At 41.9% G+C, this 21,999-nt stretch overlaps 1 protein-coding gene across 1 annotated transcript in view; it reads left to right on the forward strand.

Moving 5' to 3' along the window:
- The window catches only part of ece2b (endothelin converting enzyme 2b), a 144,807-nt gene that overhangs the window by 31,169 nt on the left and 91,639 nt on the right, over nt 1–21,999 (forward strand). Inside the window, exons 4-5 of the mRNA XM_034168696.1 lie at nt 18,222–18,437; nt 18,662–18,786. Of these exons, the coding sequence (XP_034024587.1) occupies nt 18,222–18,437; nt 18,662–18,786 (341 nt within the window). The remainder of the gene's footprint in view (nt 1–18,221; nt 18,438–18,661; nt 18,787–21,999) is intronic.

The raw sequence follows: 21,999 nt of genomic DNA on the forward strand, positions 1-21,999 counted from the left end.
CCTCAAATACACCTGTCCCACAGCCTCAAACACCTCAAATACACCTGTCCCACAGCCTCAAACACCTCAAATACACCTGTCCCACTGTCTCAAACACCTCAAGTACACCTGTCCCACTGTCTTAAACATTTCAAATACACCTGTCGCACTGTCTCAAACACCTCAAGTACACCTGTCCCACAGCCTCAAACACCTCAAATACACCTGTCCCGCTGTCTCAAACACCTGAAATACGCCTGTCCCACCATTTCAAATATCTTAAACACACCTGTCCCACCACCTCAAATACACCTGTCCTATGTCCTCAAAGACACAAATACCCCTGTGGTGCAACCTCATACATCTCAAATACACCTGTACCACGGTCTCAAAGACCTCAAATACACCTGTGTCACAGTCTCAAACATTTCAAAAGCACCTGTCCCACCACCTCAGTAACCTCAAATACACCTGTCCCCCTGTCTCAAACACCAAATACACCTGTCCCCCTGTCTCAAACACCAAGTACATCTGTCCCACTGTGTCATACACCTCAATTATACAAATTCACAAAGTTGATCTTTTGAATGGCTACAGAAGTAGTTAAATCCTGTCTGAGCAGGTGATGATCTTCTCAGTGATTGTGGATGTAAGATTAGTGACGGATGGATGGAAACATCTAAGGATTTTTACTGTGTCAGTCAGTATGTCTTGTGTCACACTGTGGAACAGCAGCTTTCACTCAGAAGGAATGGCAGTAGGATCTGGCAGATGTGATGAAACCAAAATTGGTCCACCATCCATTTCTTGTCTGGAAGGAAAAGAACTCTTGGCCAAAGGCAGTGAGCAGATGTAGTGGTACAGTGTTTTTTATGGGTTGAGGTCCAAATTTAAATCGAATCAAATTGAAGGAGGGTTTTGGAACAGAGGATGAAAAAATCTGCAGGATGAAAGAGTTTTTTATGGCTGATGATGCATGTGATATATTAAAGCTCACAATCTGTAAAAAAGTGAGTGGAAAGCTGGATTAGAGCATCGAGTTGACTGTGGAGGATGCAGGCCTGCCTGCAGAGGATTAGCGGATCCAAAAGTAGGGGAACATGTTCAAGTTGTAGTCTTACACACCTCTCTGCAGCTTCTCTCCCCCTGCCATCCCCTCATTACCCCATCCCCGTAGAGACGGTGCCTGCTCCCAGACCACCAACAACCAGCAAAAATCTATTTAAGCATAAAAATTCAAAAAGAAAAAATAATATAGCACCTTCAACTGCACCACAGACTAAAACAGTTAAATGTGGTCTATTAAACATTAGGTCTCTCTCTTCTAAGTCCCTGTTGGTAAATGATATAATAATTGATCAACATATTGATTTATTCTGCCTTACAGAAACCTGGTTACAGCAGGATGAATATGTTAGTTTAAATGAGTCAACACCCCCGAGTCACACTAACTGTCAGAATGCTCGTAGCACGGGCCGAGGCGGAGGATTAGCAGCAATCTTCCATTCCAGCTTATTAATTAATCAAAAACCCAGACAGAGCTTTAATTCATTTGAAAGCTTGTCTCTTAGTCTTGTCCATCCAAATTGGAAGTCCCAAAAACCAGTTTTATTTGTTATCTATCGTCCACCTGGTCGTTACTGTGAGTTTCTCTGTGAATTTTCAGACCTTTTGTCTGACTTAGTGCTTAGCTCAGATAAGATAATTATAGTGGGCGATTTTAACATCCACACAGATGCTGAGAATGACAGCCTCAACACTGCATTTAATCTATTATTAGACTCAGTTGGCTTTGCTCAAAATGTAAATGAGTCCACCCACCACTTTAATCATATCTTAGATCTTGTTCTGACTTATGGTATGGAAATTGAAGACTTAACAATATTCCCTGAAAACTCCCTTCTGTCTGATCATTTCTTAATAACATTTACATTTACTCTGATGGACTACCCCGCAGTGGGGAATAAGTTTCATTACACTAGAAGTATTTCAGAAAGCGCTGTAACTAGGTTTAAGGATATAATTCCTTCTTTATGTTCTCTAATGCCATATACCAACACAGGGCAGAGTAGCTACCTAAACTCTGTAAGTGAGATAGAGTATCTCGTCAATAGTTTTACATCCTCATTGAAGACAACTTTGGATGCTGTAGCACCTCTGAAAAAGAGAGCTTTAAATCAGAAGTGCCTGACTCCGTGGTATAACTCACAAACTCGCACCCGTAAGTTGGAGAGGAAATGGCGTCTCACTAATTTAGAAGATCTTCACTTAGCCTGGAAAAAGAGTCTGTTGCTCTATAAAAAAGCCCTCCGTAAAGCTAGGACATCTTATTACTCATCACTAATTGAAGAAAATAAGAACAACCCAAGGTTTCTTTTCAGCACTGTAGCCAGGCTGACAAAGAGTCAGAGCTCTATTGAGCCAAGTATTCCTTTAACTTTGACTAGTAATGACTTAATGACTTTCTTTGCTAATAAAATTTTAACTATTAGAGAAAAAATTACTCATAACCATCCCAAAGACGTATCGTTATCTTTGGCTGCTTTCAGTGATGCCGGTATTTGGTTAGACTCTTTCTCTCAGATTGTTCTGTCTGAGTTATTTTCATTAGTTACTTCATCCAAACCATCAATCAATCAATCAATCAATTTTTTTTATATAGCGCCAAATCACAACAAACAGTTGCCCCAAGGCGCTTTATATTGTAAGGCAAGGCCATACAATAATTATGTAAAACCCCAATGGTCAAAACGACCCCCTGTGAGCAAGCACTTGGCTACAGTGGGAAGGAAAAACTCCCTTTTAACAGGAAGAAACCTCCAGCAGAACCAGGCTCAGGGAGGGGCAGTCTTCTGCTGGGACTGGTTGGGGCTGAGGGAGAGAACCAGGAAAAAGACATGCTGTGGAGGGGAGCAGAGATCGATCACTAATGATTAAATGCAGAGTGGTGCATACAGAGCAAAAAGAGAAAGAAACAGTGCATCATGGGAACCCCCCAGCAGTCTACGTCTATAGCAGCATAACTAAGGGATGGTTCAGGGTCACCTGATCCAGCCCTAACTATAAGCTCTAGCAAAAAGTTTTAAGCCTAATCTTAAAAGTAGAGAGGGTGTCTGTCTCCCTGATCTGAATTGGGAGCTGGTTCCACAACTTGTCAACTTGTCTATTAGACCCCATTCCTACCAGGCTGCTCAAGGAAGCCCTACCATTATTTAATGCTTCGATCTTAAATATGATCAATCTATCTTTATTAGTTGGCTATGTACCACAGGCTTTTAAGGTGGCAGTAATTAAACCATTACTTAAAAAGCCATCACTTGACCCAGCTATCTTAGCTAATTATAGGCCAATCTCCAACCTTCCTTTTCTCTCAAAAATTCTTGAAAGGGTAGTTGTAAAACAGCTAACTGATCATCTGCAGAGGAATGGTCTATTTGAAGAGTTTCAGTCAGGTTTTAGAATTCATCATAGTACAGAAACAGCATTAGTGAAGGTTACAAATGATCTTCTTATGGCCTCAGACAGTGGACTCATCTCTGTGCTTGTTCTGTTAGACCTCAGTGCTGCTTTTGATACTGTTGACCATAATATTTTATTACAGAGATTAGAGCATGCCATAGGTATTAAAGGCACTGCGCTGTGGTGGTTTGAATCATATTTATCTAATAGATTACAATTTGTTCATGTAAATGGGGAATCTTCTTCACAGACTAAGGTTAATTATGGAGTTCCACAAGGTTCTGTGCTAGGACCAATTTTATTCACTTTATACATGCTTCGCTTAGGCAGTATTATTAGACGGCATTGCTTAAATTTTCATTGTTACGCAGATGATACCCAGCTTTATCTATCCATGAAGCCAGAGGACACACACCAATTAGCTAAACTGCAGGATTGTCTTACAGACATAAAGACATGGATGACCTCTAATTTCCTGCTTTTAAACTCAGATAAAACTGAAGTTATTGTACTTGGCCCCACAAATCTTAGAAACATGGTGTCTAACCAGATCCTTACTCTGGATGGCATTACCCTGACCTCTAGTAATACTGTGAGAAATCTTGGAGTCATTTTTGATCAGGATATGTCATTCAAAGCGCATATTAAACAAATATGTAGGACTGCTTTTTTGCATTTACGTAATATCTGTAAAATTAGAAAGGTCTTGTCTCAGGTTGATGCTGAAAAACTAATTCATGCATTTATTTCCTCTAGGCTGGACTATTGTAATTCATTATTATCAGGTTGTCCTAAAAGTTCCCTGAAAAGCCTTCAGTTAATTCAAAATGCTCCAGCTAGAGTACTGACGGGGACTAGAAGGAGAGAGCATATCTCACCCATATTGGCCTCTCTTCATTGGCTTTCTGTTAATTCTAGAATAGAATTTAAAATTCTTCTTCTTACTTATAAGGTTTTGAATAATCAGGTCCCATCTTATCTTAGGGACCTCTTAGTACCATATCACCCCAATAGAGCGCTTCGCTCTCAGACTGCAGGCTTACTTGTAGTTCCTAGGGTTTGTAAGAGTAGAATGGGAGGCAGAGCCTTCAGCTTTCAGGCTCCTCTCCTGTGGAACCAGCTCCCAATTCAGATCAGGGAGACAGACACCCTCTCTACTTTTAAGATTAGGCTTAAAACTTTCCTTTTTGCTAAAGCTTATAGTTAGGGCTGGATCAGGTGACCCTGAACCATCCCTTAGTTATGCTGCTATAGACGTAGACTGCTGGGGGGTTCCCATGATGCACTGTTTCTTTCTCTTTTTGCTCTGTATGCACCACTCTGCATTTAATCATTAGTGATCGATCTCTGCTCCCCTCCACAGCATGTCTTTTTCCTGGTTCTCTCCCTCAGCCCCAACCAGTCCCAGCAGAAGACTGCCCCTCCCTGAGCCTGGTTCTGCTGGAGGTTTCTTCCTGTTAAAAGGGAGTTTTTCCTTCCCACTGTTGCCAAGTGCTTGCTCAAAGGGGGTCGTTTGACCGTTGTGGTTTTTCTGTAATTATTCTATGGCTTTTGCCTTACAATATAAAGCGCCTTGGGGCAACTGTTTGTTGTGATTTGGCGCTATATAAATAAAATAAAATTGAATTGAATTGAAATTGAAGTGGACACTCGGTGTCTGAAGACCTGGATGAGAGCAGGGGACGTCCTGCTGCTCATCGGTACCTGCTGAGGAATGACCGCTGATCAGTTCAGCTCCGTCCTGTCAGATTTGTGGTCCAAAGCTGTTGTGAGGAGGTACAGAGGTCTTCCAGGTGTGGGCTTGATTGACAGTTGTTAATTTGTTGTCATTTGTTAATTATTATAGTGAGTAAACTCTCAGCACACAAGTGGGGGCAGCAAATTTCAAAGTGCTGCACAGACGAACACGGTGTTATCCAGGACTGGAACAAGAGGAACTGGCCCGTTTCATCCTCCCAACAGTCCGTTCAACGTCAGTCCTGGCATTTGCAATTTTTCTCGTCTTTGCAACATCAGCAGCAATTTGTTGATCAAAGCTTGAGCTGGGAGGAGGGATGTGCAGTTTGGCACGGCGCATCAAAAGTTCACATCATTTCTGGGGGACAAAAGTGAAAAACATTAGACTTTTCTTAACCTTCTAACATCAACTCTACATTTGTGGTCAATCCCCCCAAAAAATCCACCTTATTGCAATGTAACTACTGTAAACACCAGGATAGTAAAAATTTTGATCTCTAGTCTGAAGGTGAGAGAAGCTTCTTATTTCAGTGACATAATGTTACAAATGTGACTCTGTGTATTAACACTCTTTAATTTCTCTTGTCTGCTTTTTTAGATACATTAAAATAAGAACAAAAGCTCCCTTTATGATCACCTAGTATGGTCTGTGCATAAATGAAAAGCTGATACATACAAGACAAAAATAACCATGACATAATTAACAACGGGAAACATAAATATATGCAACAGTTTAGTTGTTCTAAGGAGAGTGTGAGAACTACACTTTCACAACAAAAAGAGGTCTCACACACTGTAAAGTGTTCACAGCCTGATCATTTAGCTGCTTTCTTTCCAAACACTGGAAGTGTCTCGTCACAGAATGGAGCCGACATGGTCCAACCACTGACTTTAGAAATGTTTACATACTGTTTTCTGTCCACACCGTGACGTCTTTCAGCTCTTTAAGCTGTTTTGTCGCTTGAAAAGACTTGTCTTCTTACCAGCGTGAACGGTGTCAGCAGTCTGTTTATATGCATTGACCTGTGAACTGGAAGTGTTAGGAGCTCTGTGCACATGCGCACTGAGAAACCCGAAACTGGCTTATTCATGAATGCATCACTTCTATGTCTGTGACTTCCAGCGGCCTGTGAATAAATCACTTATGGCGCTTTTCCACTTCAGAAAAGTTGCACTACTTGGCACTACTCATTTTTTTTGCTTTTCCACTAGGGTTAGTACCTGGTACCAGGTGCTTTTTTTAGTACCTGCTCAGGAGCGGTTCCAAGCGAGCCGAGCCGATACTAAAATGTGACGTCAATAGGCTGCCGGCCACTGATTGGTCAGAGAATGTCGTCACTGGACGAGTCATGACCGCGTCGTCCGGGATGAAAATCAAAACCCGCCATTTTTAAATAGTCACAGCGGCATTACAGCGACCGTCGTTTTCTTTCGTTTCACGGCGTTTTTTTTTTTTTTTTTTTTACTCGCACAAAACCACACAGTGGTCTGTGGATGGGTTGCAGACGTTTGTGATTGGTGGATGAAGCGATCTGAAATTAGAAAATCTCCCAGTCGTTGGCTGCACTCAGCTCACCGGACATTACAGCAACTCAGAGAAAAGCTGAAAAAGCTTAAAAGTGATTAAAGGACCACAATGACCGGAGTAGGTCGGACCGTAAGGACTGGAAACGGTTCGACCGCAGCAACACTGTTTACAGACACCGACCGGTGAGCAACGGGAGGCAGGATGACCACGACTGGGCTTTGTTAGAAGCGACGGCTGGTAAGTGTTTTTGTGTCTGTAGTCTGCTTGAAAGCACCGTTTAACGTTCCTTATCCCATTGGTGGGAAGCGCACTTTAACCAACTAAGATTGTGAGTCTAAACTTGTGTTAAAGTAACATCGTTGTCTCATGTACGCGGACACAGTGAGCTAGCTGACTCCGTGCTCCGCTTTAAAGTATTAACTTCTGACAGAAAAACACCTAAAGTCAGCATGACAACAAACGTGTACATTTGACTCATTTAGTGCCATTACAGTGATGTGTGTGTGGTTTTTTTTGACATGTCGCCATTTTGTGTTTTTGTTGAAGAATCCAGTTCCATAAGTGAGGAGGGTTCAAACACCAGCTTCAACATCTGTATGAACGTCCAGCACCACACAGCAACGTGTCATCACAGGTAAGAATAACATGTTTCACATCACCTTAACTTTCCCAAATACCATATATACAGGGTAACCCCCCCCCCCCCCCCCTCACCAAAAAACAAAACCCAGAACCCATAAATATTGTAATAAATCCCACAAAGGTCCAGCGAAATTTGCTGGACCTTCCCAAAGTTTCAGTTATCTTGATCGGTTTGCAAAAAAGTCATGTTCTTTCAAAATGATGCTCCAAATGGTCTGATTTGTTGGAGGATCATTTTGAAAGAACATCATTTTTATGCAAAGTGACCAAGATAACTGAAACTCTGGGGGATGATCATACAGAGACTGAAGGTTTTGTTGTTTTTGTTGTTGCTTTTTTTTTTTTTTTTACTTTCTTTCCCATTTCTACCTTCATTATTGTCCAGGCAAGAGATAAAGGGAACCTGTTCCAGCAGGAGAATCTCACCATCCTGAGTGATGTTGAGGCTGAACTGGGTTCCGTGTGATCAACACATCTGACTGATCCTTGAGGAAGCAACGGTGGTGGAAGCTGCATTTAATCAGGCATATCTTGGCGTGCTGGGCGACCTTGTGCATGCGATGCGTGACCGGGGCGTGTGACCTGCGCCCCCACCCCAGAATACAGACACATGAAACGTTTGTATAGTTTGTGTTGCTTTTTTTTTTTTTTTTTGTATTTGCTCTTTTTTGTTGCAGTAAACAATTTCACTCATGTGACTGTATCATAATTTGTCATTTCATGCTGAGTCAACAGTAAAAAACATTTTGTCATTGTTTTGGTGCAATGAAGGTTCATTTCTAAGAATTTTTAATTTGGGTTTTGCCGCTCCAGAAGACACTGCACACTACACCTGACTGAATCTTTACACAGATGCTGGAATAAGATTTTACCAAATGGTATTTAACATAAACAAAAAGGTTTAGTCACTTCAGTGAAGGCACCATTACATCAAGGAATTTTGAACAACCAGTTTTACTGTCTGTTACATTTATGACCCCATTAAATGTAAAACTTGTTTTACTACTGGATTATGCTTAAACAGCTTTTCAAACTGTTAGCCTTTAAATCAGTAAACCTTGGTAACTTTTACAAATCAAACTGATGATTTTAGCAAAAAGTGCAAATTTATTCAAAATTCATAGTGAAACATAACATGATGATGATGACAAAGGTGTCTCATTCCGTGGCATGAACCTTTGCAGCGGTGACTCTGAGAATTATTAAAAAAAATAATGTAATTGATTACATGGTTTGTGATTAGTTAATCTAAATGAATCATTTAATTGCAGGTATATTAAAAAACTCAGCTCTGTGTGTTTGGGGCATTTAATAATCAGGTAAAAAAGGATCAGGGTTATTTTTGTTACATATCAAGGAAGTATTAAGCTGTAAATTGATCTTAAATTGGGAGAACTGTCTAAGTGTAATTTGGATGGGTTAAATGCAGGCGAATTTCATTGTGTAAAAGGCTGTATTATAAAGAATGTCTATAAAACAGAATTGTGGGAGTTTGGAGGCTAAGTCTTTCTGCACAATATGACTCCTTTATCTTATTAGATTTCATATTTTAAATTTGTCCATTGAACATTAAAATCTGGATGAAAAACAAACATTTTTAAAGTGTTTTAAGCCTGTTCGAGTTTAGTGACGATGTTAATTAACGGTCATTAAAACTGAATCAACATTTTGTGCGTGAACGTCAGTAAATGCACAAACTCCCACATTTGAGATTTAACAATAAGTTATCAAAGCAAGTTACTTTGGTAAAAAAAAGTATTGACATTAACACGTTTATTGCTCAGAAACGCGTCTTTATTTACAGACCAAATCACTGACGTCAAAACAAAACGGAGCAAAGTGTGACTGAAGGCCTGAGAGGTATTGTAATTAATCTAAATTAACACTTTATTTTGACAGCCACAATTTTAATAGTTAATAGCAACAGCCTGCAGTTATTACTTATTTACGAGCTACTTAGGAAGCTAACGATTAGCTTACCGTCATGCTTTGCCTCTTCGTCTCTTTAGCAGCTTGTATCTTCTCGTCTTCATCTTCATATTGTTGTATGAATTCCCAAAGTCTTCTGTACTTCTCAAGCATGTTTTGTCTCACCACCAGCAACTTTCTCTTAAAAACTCACAGCAGTAAACACACGGAGTCCACCACTGTTTATGTTTATGTCACGTATAAAACGACGTCACAGCAGTTTGCTCTGCTGACCCCGCCCACGTTGAAGAGGTACTATTTGCAGTAGAAAAGGACGCGCTTGCAACCAAACCGAGTAGAGCCGAGTAGTGCTGGAGCTTTGTAGTAGAAAAGTGCCTTTATATGTCTGCAGGGTTCTCCCCAGACAACGGCGTAGTGCCATTATACTGTTACCGCAGCGCCGTTACATTTTTTTAATGCAGCCAGGCTGTGTGTGCTGAACGGACTGCTGCTTGCTTGGCCCTACCACTCCGTCGACCAGCCGAGCAGAGCAGAGTCACAGCGCCGCAGCTCAGAGAGTGAAAGAACAAAAACTCCTTCACAGTCTACCAATGAAAAGAGCTGCTCCTGCCTACATAGCTGGTGACACATTAAGGCTTTATTTTACAGATGAAAGACTTCATGTTTCCAAAGTTTGCTCAAATAAACCGTAAAGTCGGTGCGAGAGTGACGAGTCTCTTTATTACTTCACACAGAGTGTGTGTGTGGGGGGGGGGGGGGGGAGTGTGAACAGCAGACGCTACACACTGTAAAAAAGCAGCAAAGCAATTTTAATCAACCGTCATCTTCACCACACAGCTTCAGTGAAACAGTAAAGTGTGAAAAACCATTTCAGAAAGTTTTTCCATCCAGGATTTCATCATTAAAAGAGCAAATTTACTTCTTCCAGAATTTTTTTTTCTTTTTCTTTTTATTATTGTTGTTTATGCACCAGTGACACCAGATCAAATTACTTGTATGTGAGAACTTACTTTGCAATAAATTTGATTCTGCTTTGACAATTAAATCAGTCCAGGTTTAACTCTTGTTTAAACAAGACAATTAAGGGTTATTCTGTTTTTTTGTTGTTGTTGTTGTTTTTTTAATTATGCAATCCCACTCAGAAATGTTAAAAAACTACTAAAAAACTTCAGCATGACAGAAAAACTCTGCCTGTCTGACTGGATTAAAGGTACAGTGTCATTTTGTAAGAAGAGAGCAAATGTTATGTTCATCAAACATTAATGTGTTTTTAAACTTTTCAATGTTATTTATTTTATTAACTTAGAAACATACAAAAAAGAACTTTGATATTACAACATAAGTGTAATTTTTTTGTCTATTATTCTTGCTTTCAATGCATCTAAAACCACTAAATTTTTAGTATAGCACCGCTATACTAAAAATTTCTGGGGAGAACCCTGTGTCTGTGATTTCATCTCTCATTCGTCTGTGATTTCCACCAACCTGTGAATGCATCACTCATTTGTCTGATTCCCAGCAGTCTGCGAATGCATCACTCATATGTCTCTTCACTGGCTTCCTGTCCCAGTGAGATCAGATTTTAAGGTTCTGCTACTAACCTATAAAGTTATTCATGGACTGGCACCTCCCTACCTAGCTGACCTAATTAAACCTTACGTACCGGCCCAGGCTTTACGTTCTCAGGGTGCAGGACTACTTTGTGTCTCTAAGGTGAATAAGAAGTCTGCAGGTCACAGCGCTTTCTCTTATCGTGTGGAATGATCTCCCTGCATCAATAAAACAGTCAGATTCTGTGGAGATTTTCAAATCCAGACTTAAGATGCACTTATTATTTGGCAGCATACTGGTACAGTTTTGTTTTACACTTTTTACTCTTTTAATTCATTTATGAGTAATTGGAGTGGGCTGCGGCCTCAACTTTACCTAAATTCTGGGTCTTTTAGTGAAGTTTAGGACTAGTGGCCGGTGATCGCCTTAGTATTTCTCTGTTTTTCTTGTTGATTAATGCTGGCAAATTATACTGTATTTCTTGTCTTTCTGATGCCCGATTCTGTTTTTTCTCTCTGTTTAAGGTGCAGCTCCATCCAGAGATGGGAGTTGTATTCGTGTTGGTGATCCTCCTGTCCTGTGCGCCAATAGCATTTCTTGTATATTCGTCCGTGAATTGTTCTGTGAATTGTTCTGTAATTTGTGTCTGTATCATGGCCCAAGCAGAGGGTCACCCCTTTGAGTCTGGTCTGCTTGAGGTTTCTTCCTCAGAGGGAGTTTTTCCTTACCACTGTTGCTCTGGGGGTTGGTAAGGTTAGACCTTACCTGTGTGAAGCGCTTTGAGGCAACTCTGTTGTGATTTGGCGTTATATAAATGAAAATAAATTGAAAATAAATTGAAATTGTCTGTGACTTCCAGCAGTCTGTGAATGCATCACTTATGTCTAGTCTGTGAATGAATCATGGATATGTATGTGATTTCCACTGGTCAATGAATGCATCACTTGTATGTATTTCATTTCCAGCTGTCTGTGAATGCATCACTTATGTGTCTGTGATTTCCAGCAGTCTATGAATGCATCTTTCTTATACCTGTGATTTTCAGTTGTCTGTGAAATCATCACTCATGTCTGTGATTTCCAGTTGTCTGTGACTGCATCATTAATATGTCTGGGATTTCCAGCAGTCTATAAATGTATCACTCATATGACTGGGATTTCAAGCGGTCTGTGAATGCATCACTCGTATGTCTGTGACTTCCAGCGGTCTGTGAATGCATCACTCGTATGTTCCTGATTTCCAGCGGTCTGTGAATGCATCACTCGTATGGTCCTGATTTCCGGCGGTCTGTGAATGCATCACTCGTATGTTCCTGATTTCCGGCGGTCTGTGAATGCATCACTCATATGTCTGGTGTGTGAATGCATTGATCTTATATCTGTGAGTTTCAGCAGTCTGTGAATGCATCACTCTTATGTCTGTGACTTCCAGCAGTCTGTGAATGCATCACTCATGTCTAGTCTGTGAATGAGTCATGGATATGTATGTGATTTCCACTGGTCAATGAATGCATCACTTGTATGTATTTGATTTCTAGCGGTCTGTGAATGCGTCACTCGTATGAATGTGATTTCCAGCAGTCTGTGAATGCATCTTTCTTATACCCGTGATTTTCAGGGGTCTGTGAATGCATCACTTATATATATGTGATTTCCAGCTGTCTGTGAATGCATCATTAATATGTCTGGGATTTCCAGCAGTCTATGAATCTATCCCTCATATGACTGGGATTTCAAGCGGTCTGTGAATGCATCACTCGTATGTCTGTGATTTCCGGCAGTCTGTGAATGCATCACTCATATGTCTGTGATTGCCAGCAGTCTGTGAATGCATCACTTGTTTGCCTCATTAGACTCACCTGGCAGCTCTCTCTAAATCTCGTGAAGCGCCTCATGATAAAACCCTCACAGGTTTTTTTTTTTCATGAAGTTGAAGTCCTTTAGTGTCTGGTTTGTGGTCTCATGTCGACATCAGTCTTCATGTCATGTGATCACGTGGCATCACTCTGCCTGTCTGTCCTGGTGCCCAGTTTGTTTTTGGGGCTGGTTTTGTTTGTTGCTTCATCTTGGAGTGGTTGCGCTGGGATCCCTGATGAACATTCTGATCCTTAGACCTGGATCTTGTGGATGATTTCTATACTCTTCTGGTTGATGCTCCAACATGGTGGAATAGGTAATGTACCTCTTTGCTTACGATATTTCTCTTGTGCTTTTCTTTTTTCTGTTTCATTCTGTTTATCACCGCCGGGTATTTTGTGTGGCAGTGCCGCGGCGGTAGCAGGGATTTGTTTGTTGACTGTGCGGAAGATAACTCAAAAACAGTTGGACAGATTCCTTCAAACTCTATGGGAATGTTGCTCACATAGAGATGTGGAGGTAATTCCATTTAGGCGTAGTCTGGTCCAAAGGGCCGCCCGTACGGTATCATACAGTGTCGTACGGTGTTTTACGGTATCATACGGTGTCGTATGGTATTTGGAGCACTAAGGAGGTTTAAGTGCCAGTGAAAGTTTAAGGGATTGAACCGTGACGGACACGGGTCCTTTATCTTTGACGCCTGGTTGACTCGTGGTCATTTTATCCAGTGGACTGTAAGCTCATGCAGATGCTTAGTTCTGTAATATCTGTCTTTGCTGTACTTTGTGTCTGTGTTGTTGTTGGTAGTTTGGTCAAAGCACATGGTCTCCCCTCAGAATCTGTTCTGCTTGGGATTTATTCCTAGAGTTTAAAAGATAAACCCACTAGAGGAGTTTTTCCTGACAAGTGTCCCTGTGTGTTTGTTCTGGGGGTTGGTGAGGTTAGATCTAACCCTTGCCAAGTGTCCTGGGGTGACTTGTGTTGCAAATTGGTGCTTTTATAAATTAGGTAAGGTGAATTTAATTTGGACCCTATAGAACCCATATTTTATCAGAGCAAGAGTCAAGGTAATGTTATACAAGACACACCAACTTCATTGAAATACACATGACAACAACCAGGAGAGCATCTGACCACTAGCACCAAAATAATATTCAAACATACCCAACATTATTCATTCCTTCATTTTCTATACTTGCTTACCCCAGTCAAGGGTCACAGGAGGCTGGACTCTATCCCAGACAGGATGCCAGTCTGTCACAGGGTCGCGTACAGACAGACAAACACCAGTCTACCTGTCCTGCATATCTTTGGAATTGGGAAGAAGCCAGAGCACTCATGAACATGGGGAGAACATGCAAAGTCCACACAGAATGGACCAGCTGGGAAGCAATCTCATGACCTTCTTCCTGTGAAGGAACAGTGGTAATCGCTATGCCACACTATACGATGATTGGTATATCAAATGCTGTATTGAGATCCAGCAGCTGGCGGGATCCGAGTCCATCACCAGCAGAAGATCATTCACAACTTTAGTAAGTGCTGTCTCTGTGGAGTGAAGGGTTCTAAACACCAGCAGCCCAAAGCAATGGTTGTCAGTGTTATGTGTCTCAGTCTCGGAGTGTCAAGACACAACATCAAAATGAGGCAGAGAGGGAGTGAGCTCAAACCCACCTGTCATCTTTATTAACCATGCAAAATGCACGCGCTACTGTCCAAAACACACAGCCTACGACGCAAAACACACGCGCGCTACTGTCCAAAACACACAGCCTATGACGCAAAACACACGCGCGCTACTGTCCAAAACACACAGCCTACGACGCAAAACACACGCGCGCTACTGTCCAAAACACACAGCCTACGACGCAAAACACACGCGCGCTACTGTCCAAAACACACAGCCTACGACGCAAAACACACGCGCGCTACTGTCCAAAACACAGCCTACGACGCAAAAAACACGCGCGCTACTGTCCAAAACACAGCCTACGACGCAAAACACACACGCGCTACTGTCCAAAACACAGCCTACGACGCAAAACACACGCGCGCTACTGTCCAAAACACAGCCTACGACGCAAAAAACACGCGCGCTACTGTCCAAAACACACAGCCTACGACGCAAAACACACGCGTGCTACTGTCCAAAACACACAGCCTACGACGCAAAAAACACACGCGCGCTACTGTCCAAAACACACAGCCTACGACGCAAAAAACACGCGCTACTGTCCAAAACACACAGCCTACGATTCAAAAAACACACGCGCGCTACTGTCCAAAACACACAGCCTACGACGCAAAAAACACGCGCGCTACTGTCCAAAACACACAGCCTACGACGCAAAAAACACACGCGCGCTACTGTCCAAAACACACAGCCTACGACGCAAAAAACACACGCGCGCTACTGTCCAAAACACACAGCCTACGACGCAAAACACACGCGCGCTACTGTCCAAAACACAGCCTACGACGCAAAAAACACGCGCGCTACTGTCCAAAACACACAGCCTACGACGCAAAACACACGCGTGCTACTGTCCAAAACACACAGCCTACGACGCAAAAAACACACGCGCGCTACTGTCCAAAACACACAGCCTACGACGCAAAAAACACGCGCTACTGTCCAAAACACACAGCCTACGATTCAAAAAACACACGCGCGCTACTGTCCAAAACACACAGCCTACGACGCAAAAAACACGCGCGCTACTGTCCAAAACACACAGCCTACGACGCAAAAAACACACGCGCGCTACTGTCCAAAACACACAGCCTACGACGCAAAAAACACACGCGCGCTACTGTCCAAAACACACAGCCTACGACGCAAAAAACACACGCGCGCTACTGTCCAAAACACACAGCCTACGACGCAAAAAACACGCGCGCTACTGTCCAAAACACACAGCCTACGACGCAAAACATACGCGCGCTACTGTCCAAAACACACAGCCTACAACCCAAAACACACGCGCGCTACTGTCCAAAACACACAGCCTACGACCCAAAACACACGCGCGCTACTGTCCAAAACACGCGCACACACTACCACGCAAAACACACGCGCGCTACTGTCCAAAACACGCGCACACACTACCACGCAAAACGCGCGCGCTACTGTCCAAAACACGCGCACACACTACCACGCAAAACACGCGCGCTACTGTCCAAAACACGCGCACACACTACCACGCAAAACACACGCGCGCTACTGTCCAAAACACGCGCACACACTACCACGCAAAACACACGCGCGCTACTGTCCAAAACACGCGCACACACTACCACGCAAAACACACGCTCACACACTACCACGCAAAACACACGCGCGCTACTGTCCAAAACACGCGCGCACACTACCACGCAAAACACACGCGCGCTACTGTCCAAAACACGCGCGCACACTACCACGCAAAACACACGCGCGCTACTGTCCAAAACACGCGCGCACACTACCACGCAAAACACGCGCGCTACTGTCCAAAACACGCGCGCACACTACCACGCAAAACACCTTTTTTTTAACAAATGAAAAACTGACATAATTACAAATAGATATTTATTTGTGAAAACCAACACACATGTTACAGTAACTTGTGTGTTGGTTTTTCACAAATAAGCAGCCAACCAGTGATGAGGAGGCTTAATTTCCCATAATGCCTTTAGGCATCTGAGTTTTAATGCTCAAACCTTCAGAATTAGTGCATTAATTTAAAACTAAAATATGTTTGTGATATTTTTACTTTGTAAAGAATGACAGAGTTAATGTTCATATCAATAAGCATCTGGAATTGGTTTGATTTTTAAATCAAACCTCAAGTCAAACCTGCTTTGCTTTTTATGCCTTTTGCCACACGTCTGGGGCTCTGTATGCTGAATGTAAATGACTCTTCCTTACAGCAGTGGGCAGGGTGCACAAAGACAGAAGCTCTGACTCATTGTTTGTGTTGGGTTTGTGACCGCCTTTGATTCTACTCAGAAGTGTCGGTGGTGCTTAACCCTCTGGGGCCGACGTCGTCGTATTCGATGGCTAAGACCAAGCTTTACTAAATTATAAATAACTTTTGAATGATATGAGATAGAAATGTACTTTTTTTTTTTTGCTGAAAAGTTAACTCCGGACTTTTGAGCCAGCCATCGGCCATCTTTGTACTCCTCATAGAAGCTGTGTGATGACGTGCGCAACGTGAGTGTCCAATCGGAATTGGTTCACTGTCACATGGTTTTCCAAAACCCACCTCACGTGAAAAGCCAAAGATCATTTTCTGGAGTGATATGTTACTAGTTGGCCTGTTTGAATAGCCCCCTGGGTGCTCCAATGAGTACATACTCAGTGCGCCCTGCGCCATTACGCACAGCGATCAGTGAAAGCAGGAACACACAGAGAGCCTCTGATGACAATCTCACGTGCGCAAACAAAGAATGTGTAACTATCAGGATTGCTCCACTAGTTGGCATGTGAATGTTACTGGATAACTCTGTTGCTTTCTCTGCATAAATCACTGTTTACCATATCAATGGACAACAAAACGCATAGACCATTTTGTATATATTGTTCAAAATGTGCACTTGTGTTTATTGTTTGAACCTTTTTGTTGTACAGTCTTTCACACAAGACCTCAAATTACCTTTATAAAGTGTCAAAACATTTGTTTATTATAGTTTGCTGTGTGTTTTGAATAAATGTGTGTGGAAAATTATTTTTCGCTTTATTTTTTCCTTGCCTATTTTTGATTGTAAACCTTTATTACACTTATAAAACACAACAAAAACATATATATTCTGAAAGCACAGATTGTCCTGAAAAAAAGAGACATAAAACTTGATTGTGGGATGCAGGGAGAGCTGTTAACAGCAATAATAAAACATTTATTAGGCAAGTGAACTGTCCAAAAAATGCCCTCGGACCCCAGAGGGTTAAACTCAGAACTGGCATGTCAGCAGTGGATAGTGTACCAGAGTGAATACTAAAAGTTAGCGGTTAGCTATAGCTTCTGCTCATTATTTTTTTTTTTTTTTTTTTTTTTTTAGTTCATGTTTATTGTTATGAAAGTTACAGTAACTTTTCAGTTAGCAGATTAGCGGTTATTGAAGCCATGTTTTTGGTTAGCTGTGCTACTGGTAATACATAATAAATGTGGTGGGGAGTAAAAAGAGGAAACCTCAGGAGTGGGCACCTGGTAACCAAATGAGCTTATCCTCAGCCTCATCACTTCAAACATGCAGTCACGTCACACACTCTGTGATGAGATGTCCAGAGGACATCAGACATCAGTGCAAACACAAGTCCACCAAAGCCTATGTTACATCATTACACCCTCCTTTACTATGACATCACTACCTCCTTTTTTTGCTTTGTTTTGTTTATTCTTCTTATCTTTGCTCTGTCCTTGACTCACTCCCTAACTCTGTTTGTCCCCTTCTGCCACTCTCTTCATTCCTTGCCATCTCCTTTGCTGTTTTATCATCTCCTCTTTTTCAGTTGTTATGCATTCCTGGTCTATTTCACAGACTGTGTTGTCCCTCAGATGGTGGGCGGGATCTTTGCCTGTCAGAAGCCTGCATCACGGTGGCCAGTCAGATGGTGGAAGCCATGGACCGCAGCGCCGACCCCTGCCAGGACTTCTACCAGTTCGCTTGTGGAGGTTGGATGAGGAAAAATCCGCTGCCAGACGGAAGGTCACGCTGGTCAACCTTCAACAGCATCTGGGAACAGAACCAGGCACTGCTGAAACATGTCCTGGGTAATGTTCTCTAAAACTCAAAAACACAACAGTCCAAAGACCTCATTAAAAGCCCAGATTGACCATGACGTTCATGTCTGTGATAAACAAGCCTCTCAGGAGTGCTCCCACACTCGCTGGTTCTCATTAATCCTCCTTTTGACGTCCTGTAGCTGTGATGATTTCGTGTTCCATGTTTTCTCTTTAATGGATGTTTTTTTTTTTGTTTTGTTTTTTTCTTTTAGAAAATGGGACTTTTAATGGCAGCAGCGAGGCAGAGAACAAGACAAAGGCCTACTATCTGTCTTGTCTGAACACACAGAGGATCGAGGAGCTGGGAGCTCAGCCTCTCATAGACCTCATTGCCAAGGTAACCTTGAATTAACCTTGTCACCATGGAAACTTCATCAATAGTCACTGAATCTGACTTCACTCAATTGCCAAAGTAGAACATTGATTTTGTCAAGTTCTATGTGAAGGCAAACAGTGAAGCACTTTCATGATTCCGGTCACAGTTCCTCTGCTGAAGTTTGTTGTTATGGCACTAATCCATCCATTACCATTTCCATCTCCCTTTGAGGTGAATCCATCTCAACACCTTAAAAATAAAGCTGTTTATATCAAACATGATTGAGACGATCTGAATATCAGGACACTGACTGTTAGACCCTGAGTTCTTTGGTTCTGTCCTGGATCAAGGAGACTCTGTTATTACAAAAAGGACAGTTTATTTATTTCATGTGACGTTAATCATACCAAATCCTGGGGTTCTCACCGTCCCGAGGTCACGCAGGAGCTCGTTCAGGAAAGAGACCCGGAACACAGTTTACAGTCAGGTTTCTGTAGACATCCTTTATAAAGGTGTGTGTGTGTTTACATGATCAAAAAATGCCACGTCATGTTTAGGCCATGTGGCTAACTAGGTCAAACTTTAAAGAAGTGAAAGCAGGATGGCTGCTCTTACATCTTTTCACATAACAAGAAAATGAAAGATGTTAGTTTTACAAGATATGAAGAGTTCAGATGCAAAACCCAGTATCTCCAAAACCATAAATTTTTAGTTGAGGCCAACATATACTTGGCTGTCAAGGGGACCATCAGTGTGCAAAATCTGAAAGAATTTGCACAAACTGTTTTCATGTTATTGATGAAAGTCTGTGGTTTCCTTTAAATCTCCATTTTCAACTGCATTATTCTCCATTTAATGGAGAATAATTGTCATAGGCCTCTACTGGTGGTTGGCTCTCACTGCGGTATTGTATCACTTCCTGTTCCGGAGCACAGCGGTGTTTTGCTGTATCTGTTAGCTGTTTAATCTGCGCAGTTAGATTGATCTAGATAACGATTTGTTTCCCAGTGTAATCTTCACGTGCCTTAACTAAAGCACTCCTTCTGCTGAATCACCTCTAAATTATTTACACATTATTCACTTTGCGTGTTTTTAGGAATCCGCTAGCTTAGCGCAGCTACTAGCTCTTAGCCGATTTAGCATGGCGGCTTCTCCTGTCTCTCCTGCACTTTTCTGCTCTGGGTGTGAAATGTTTAGTTATTCCTCGGCCTCCTTTAGCAGTAATGGTACTTGTAATAAGTGCAGCTTATTCGTAGCTTTGGAGGCCAGGCTGGGCGAATTGGAGACTTGGCTCCGCACCTTGGAAAATTCTACAGCTAGCCAGGCCCCTGTAGCCGGTGCGGACCAAGGTAGCTTAGCGGCCATTAGCTGTCCCCCAGCAGATCCCGAGCAGCCGGGAAAGCAGGCCGGCTGGGTGACTGTGAGGAAGAAGCGTAGTTCTAAACAGAAGCCCCGTGTATACCGCCAACCCGTTCACATCTCTAACCATTTTTCTCCACTCTGCGACACACCCGCCGAGGATCAAACTCTGGTTATTGGCGACTCTGTTTTGAGAAATGTGAAGTCACCAGCAACCATAGTCAAATGTCTTCCGGGGGCCAGAGCAGGCGACATTGAAGGAAATTTGAAACTGCTGGCTAAGGCTAAGCGTAAGTTTGGTAAGATTGTAATTCACGTCGGCAGTAATGACACCCGGTTACGCCAATCGGAGGTCACTAAAATTAACATTGAATCGGTGTGTAACTTTGCAAAAACAATGTCGGACTCTGTAGTTTTCTCTGGGCCCCTCCCCAGTCGGACCGGGAGTGACATGTTTAGCCGCATGTTCTTCTTGAATTGCTGGCTGTCTGAGTGGTGTCCAAAAAATGAGGTGGGCTTCATAGATAATTGGCAAAGCTTCTGGGGAAAACTGTTCAATTGACCCCTACTTGGCCACCTATTCAAGTGGATAATCAGTTTTTTCAAAGGACTAATGTCTAAGGAGTGTGTGCCAGTTTTGGTGCTTGTTTCCTGAAATGAACAATTGTTAGTTACCTGCTCCACTAGACTGGTCAGAGGTGATGCTGATATCTTTGTACAAGAAAAGTCCAAGTCTTTAGGGTCCTTGTGCTGCTTGTCTTGCTTGTTTGGTTGTCAGACTTGGACTCTAACAGCTAAGGTAATGACTGGACGTCTTTGATACCAGGTCTCTTTGGAGGATCCTTGGGTACCGCTGGAATGATTGTGTCAAACACACAGTGACTAAGAGGAAGATCACTTGCAATGAATAAAATAACTTATTCGGCCAAAGCAAATCAACAAAACATACAAAGAAAGAGAGAAAATAGTCCAACAGTGCACCCATGTGCCCGAAAGGGTACAGGCAGAAGCAAAGCTTGTAGATGCCTACCCCTTTAACCAAAGAATTAAAAATAAAAATTGGACATATGTATATAAATAATTATACATATATCTAATACAAATATATATATATATATATATATATATGAACTGATTTCTGAACTAAAATTTCAAAAACACAAACGTACAAGCAGCAGTACACAAAAAAGCAGTAAATCTAATTCAACATACTATAACAAGCAATCAAATACTTTCTGTAGAGTCTTTTAAAGCCTACCAAGGTACCAGTTGATTATCCGGGCAATTTTTCAAAACATTAACACCTTTTACAGAAACACAATGACTTTTTATGGTAGTTTGTATCTTTGATTTCTGAAATAGCAATGTGCCTCGTAAGTTATAACTGGAGTTTCTCATTTTAAACAGGTCTGGGACATGTAGAGGCAGAAGTTTATTTTGTGCTTTGAACATAATTTGTATTATGATATAATCAATCAAATTTCAAAATATGCAAACGGCCAAACAATGGATTTGTTGGCCCACGATATGGTTTCTTGCAAATAATTATGGCTTTCTTTTGAAGTAAAAATATAGGATTTGTTTGTTTTGTAGGTGGTTCCCCAAACTACAATACAGTAGGTCATATATGGCACAAGTAATGAATGATATAAGGTAACTGAGTGTTGGGGAAGAAGTCTTGTGCTTTATCCAAGATGGCAATAATCTTTGACATTTTAGGTTTAACAATTTATGTGTTTTCCAACTTAGCTTATCATCAATAAAGACCCCTAGAAATTTAATTACATTTCGATATCGTGTACTGTTAAACTTCTACATAAGGTGCTGGACTTATTACCAAATACGATACACTTTGTTTTACCAAAGTGAAGTGTC

Source organism: Thalassophryne amazonica, chromosome 4, assembly GCF_902500255.1.
Source record: "Thalassophryne amazonica chromosome 4, fThaAma1.1, whole genome shotgun sequence".
Classification (NCBI taxonomy): Eukaryota; Metazoa; Chordata; class Actinopteri; order Batrachoidiformes; family Batrachoididae; genus Thalassophryne; species Thalassophryne amazonica.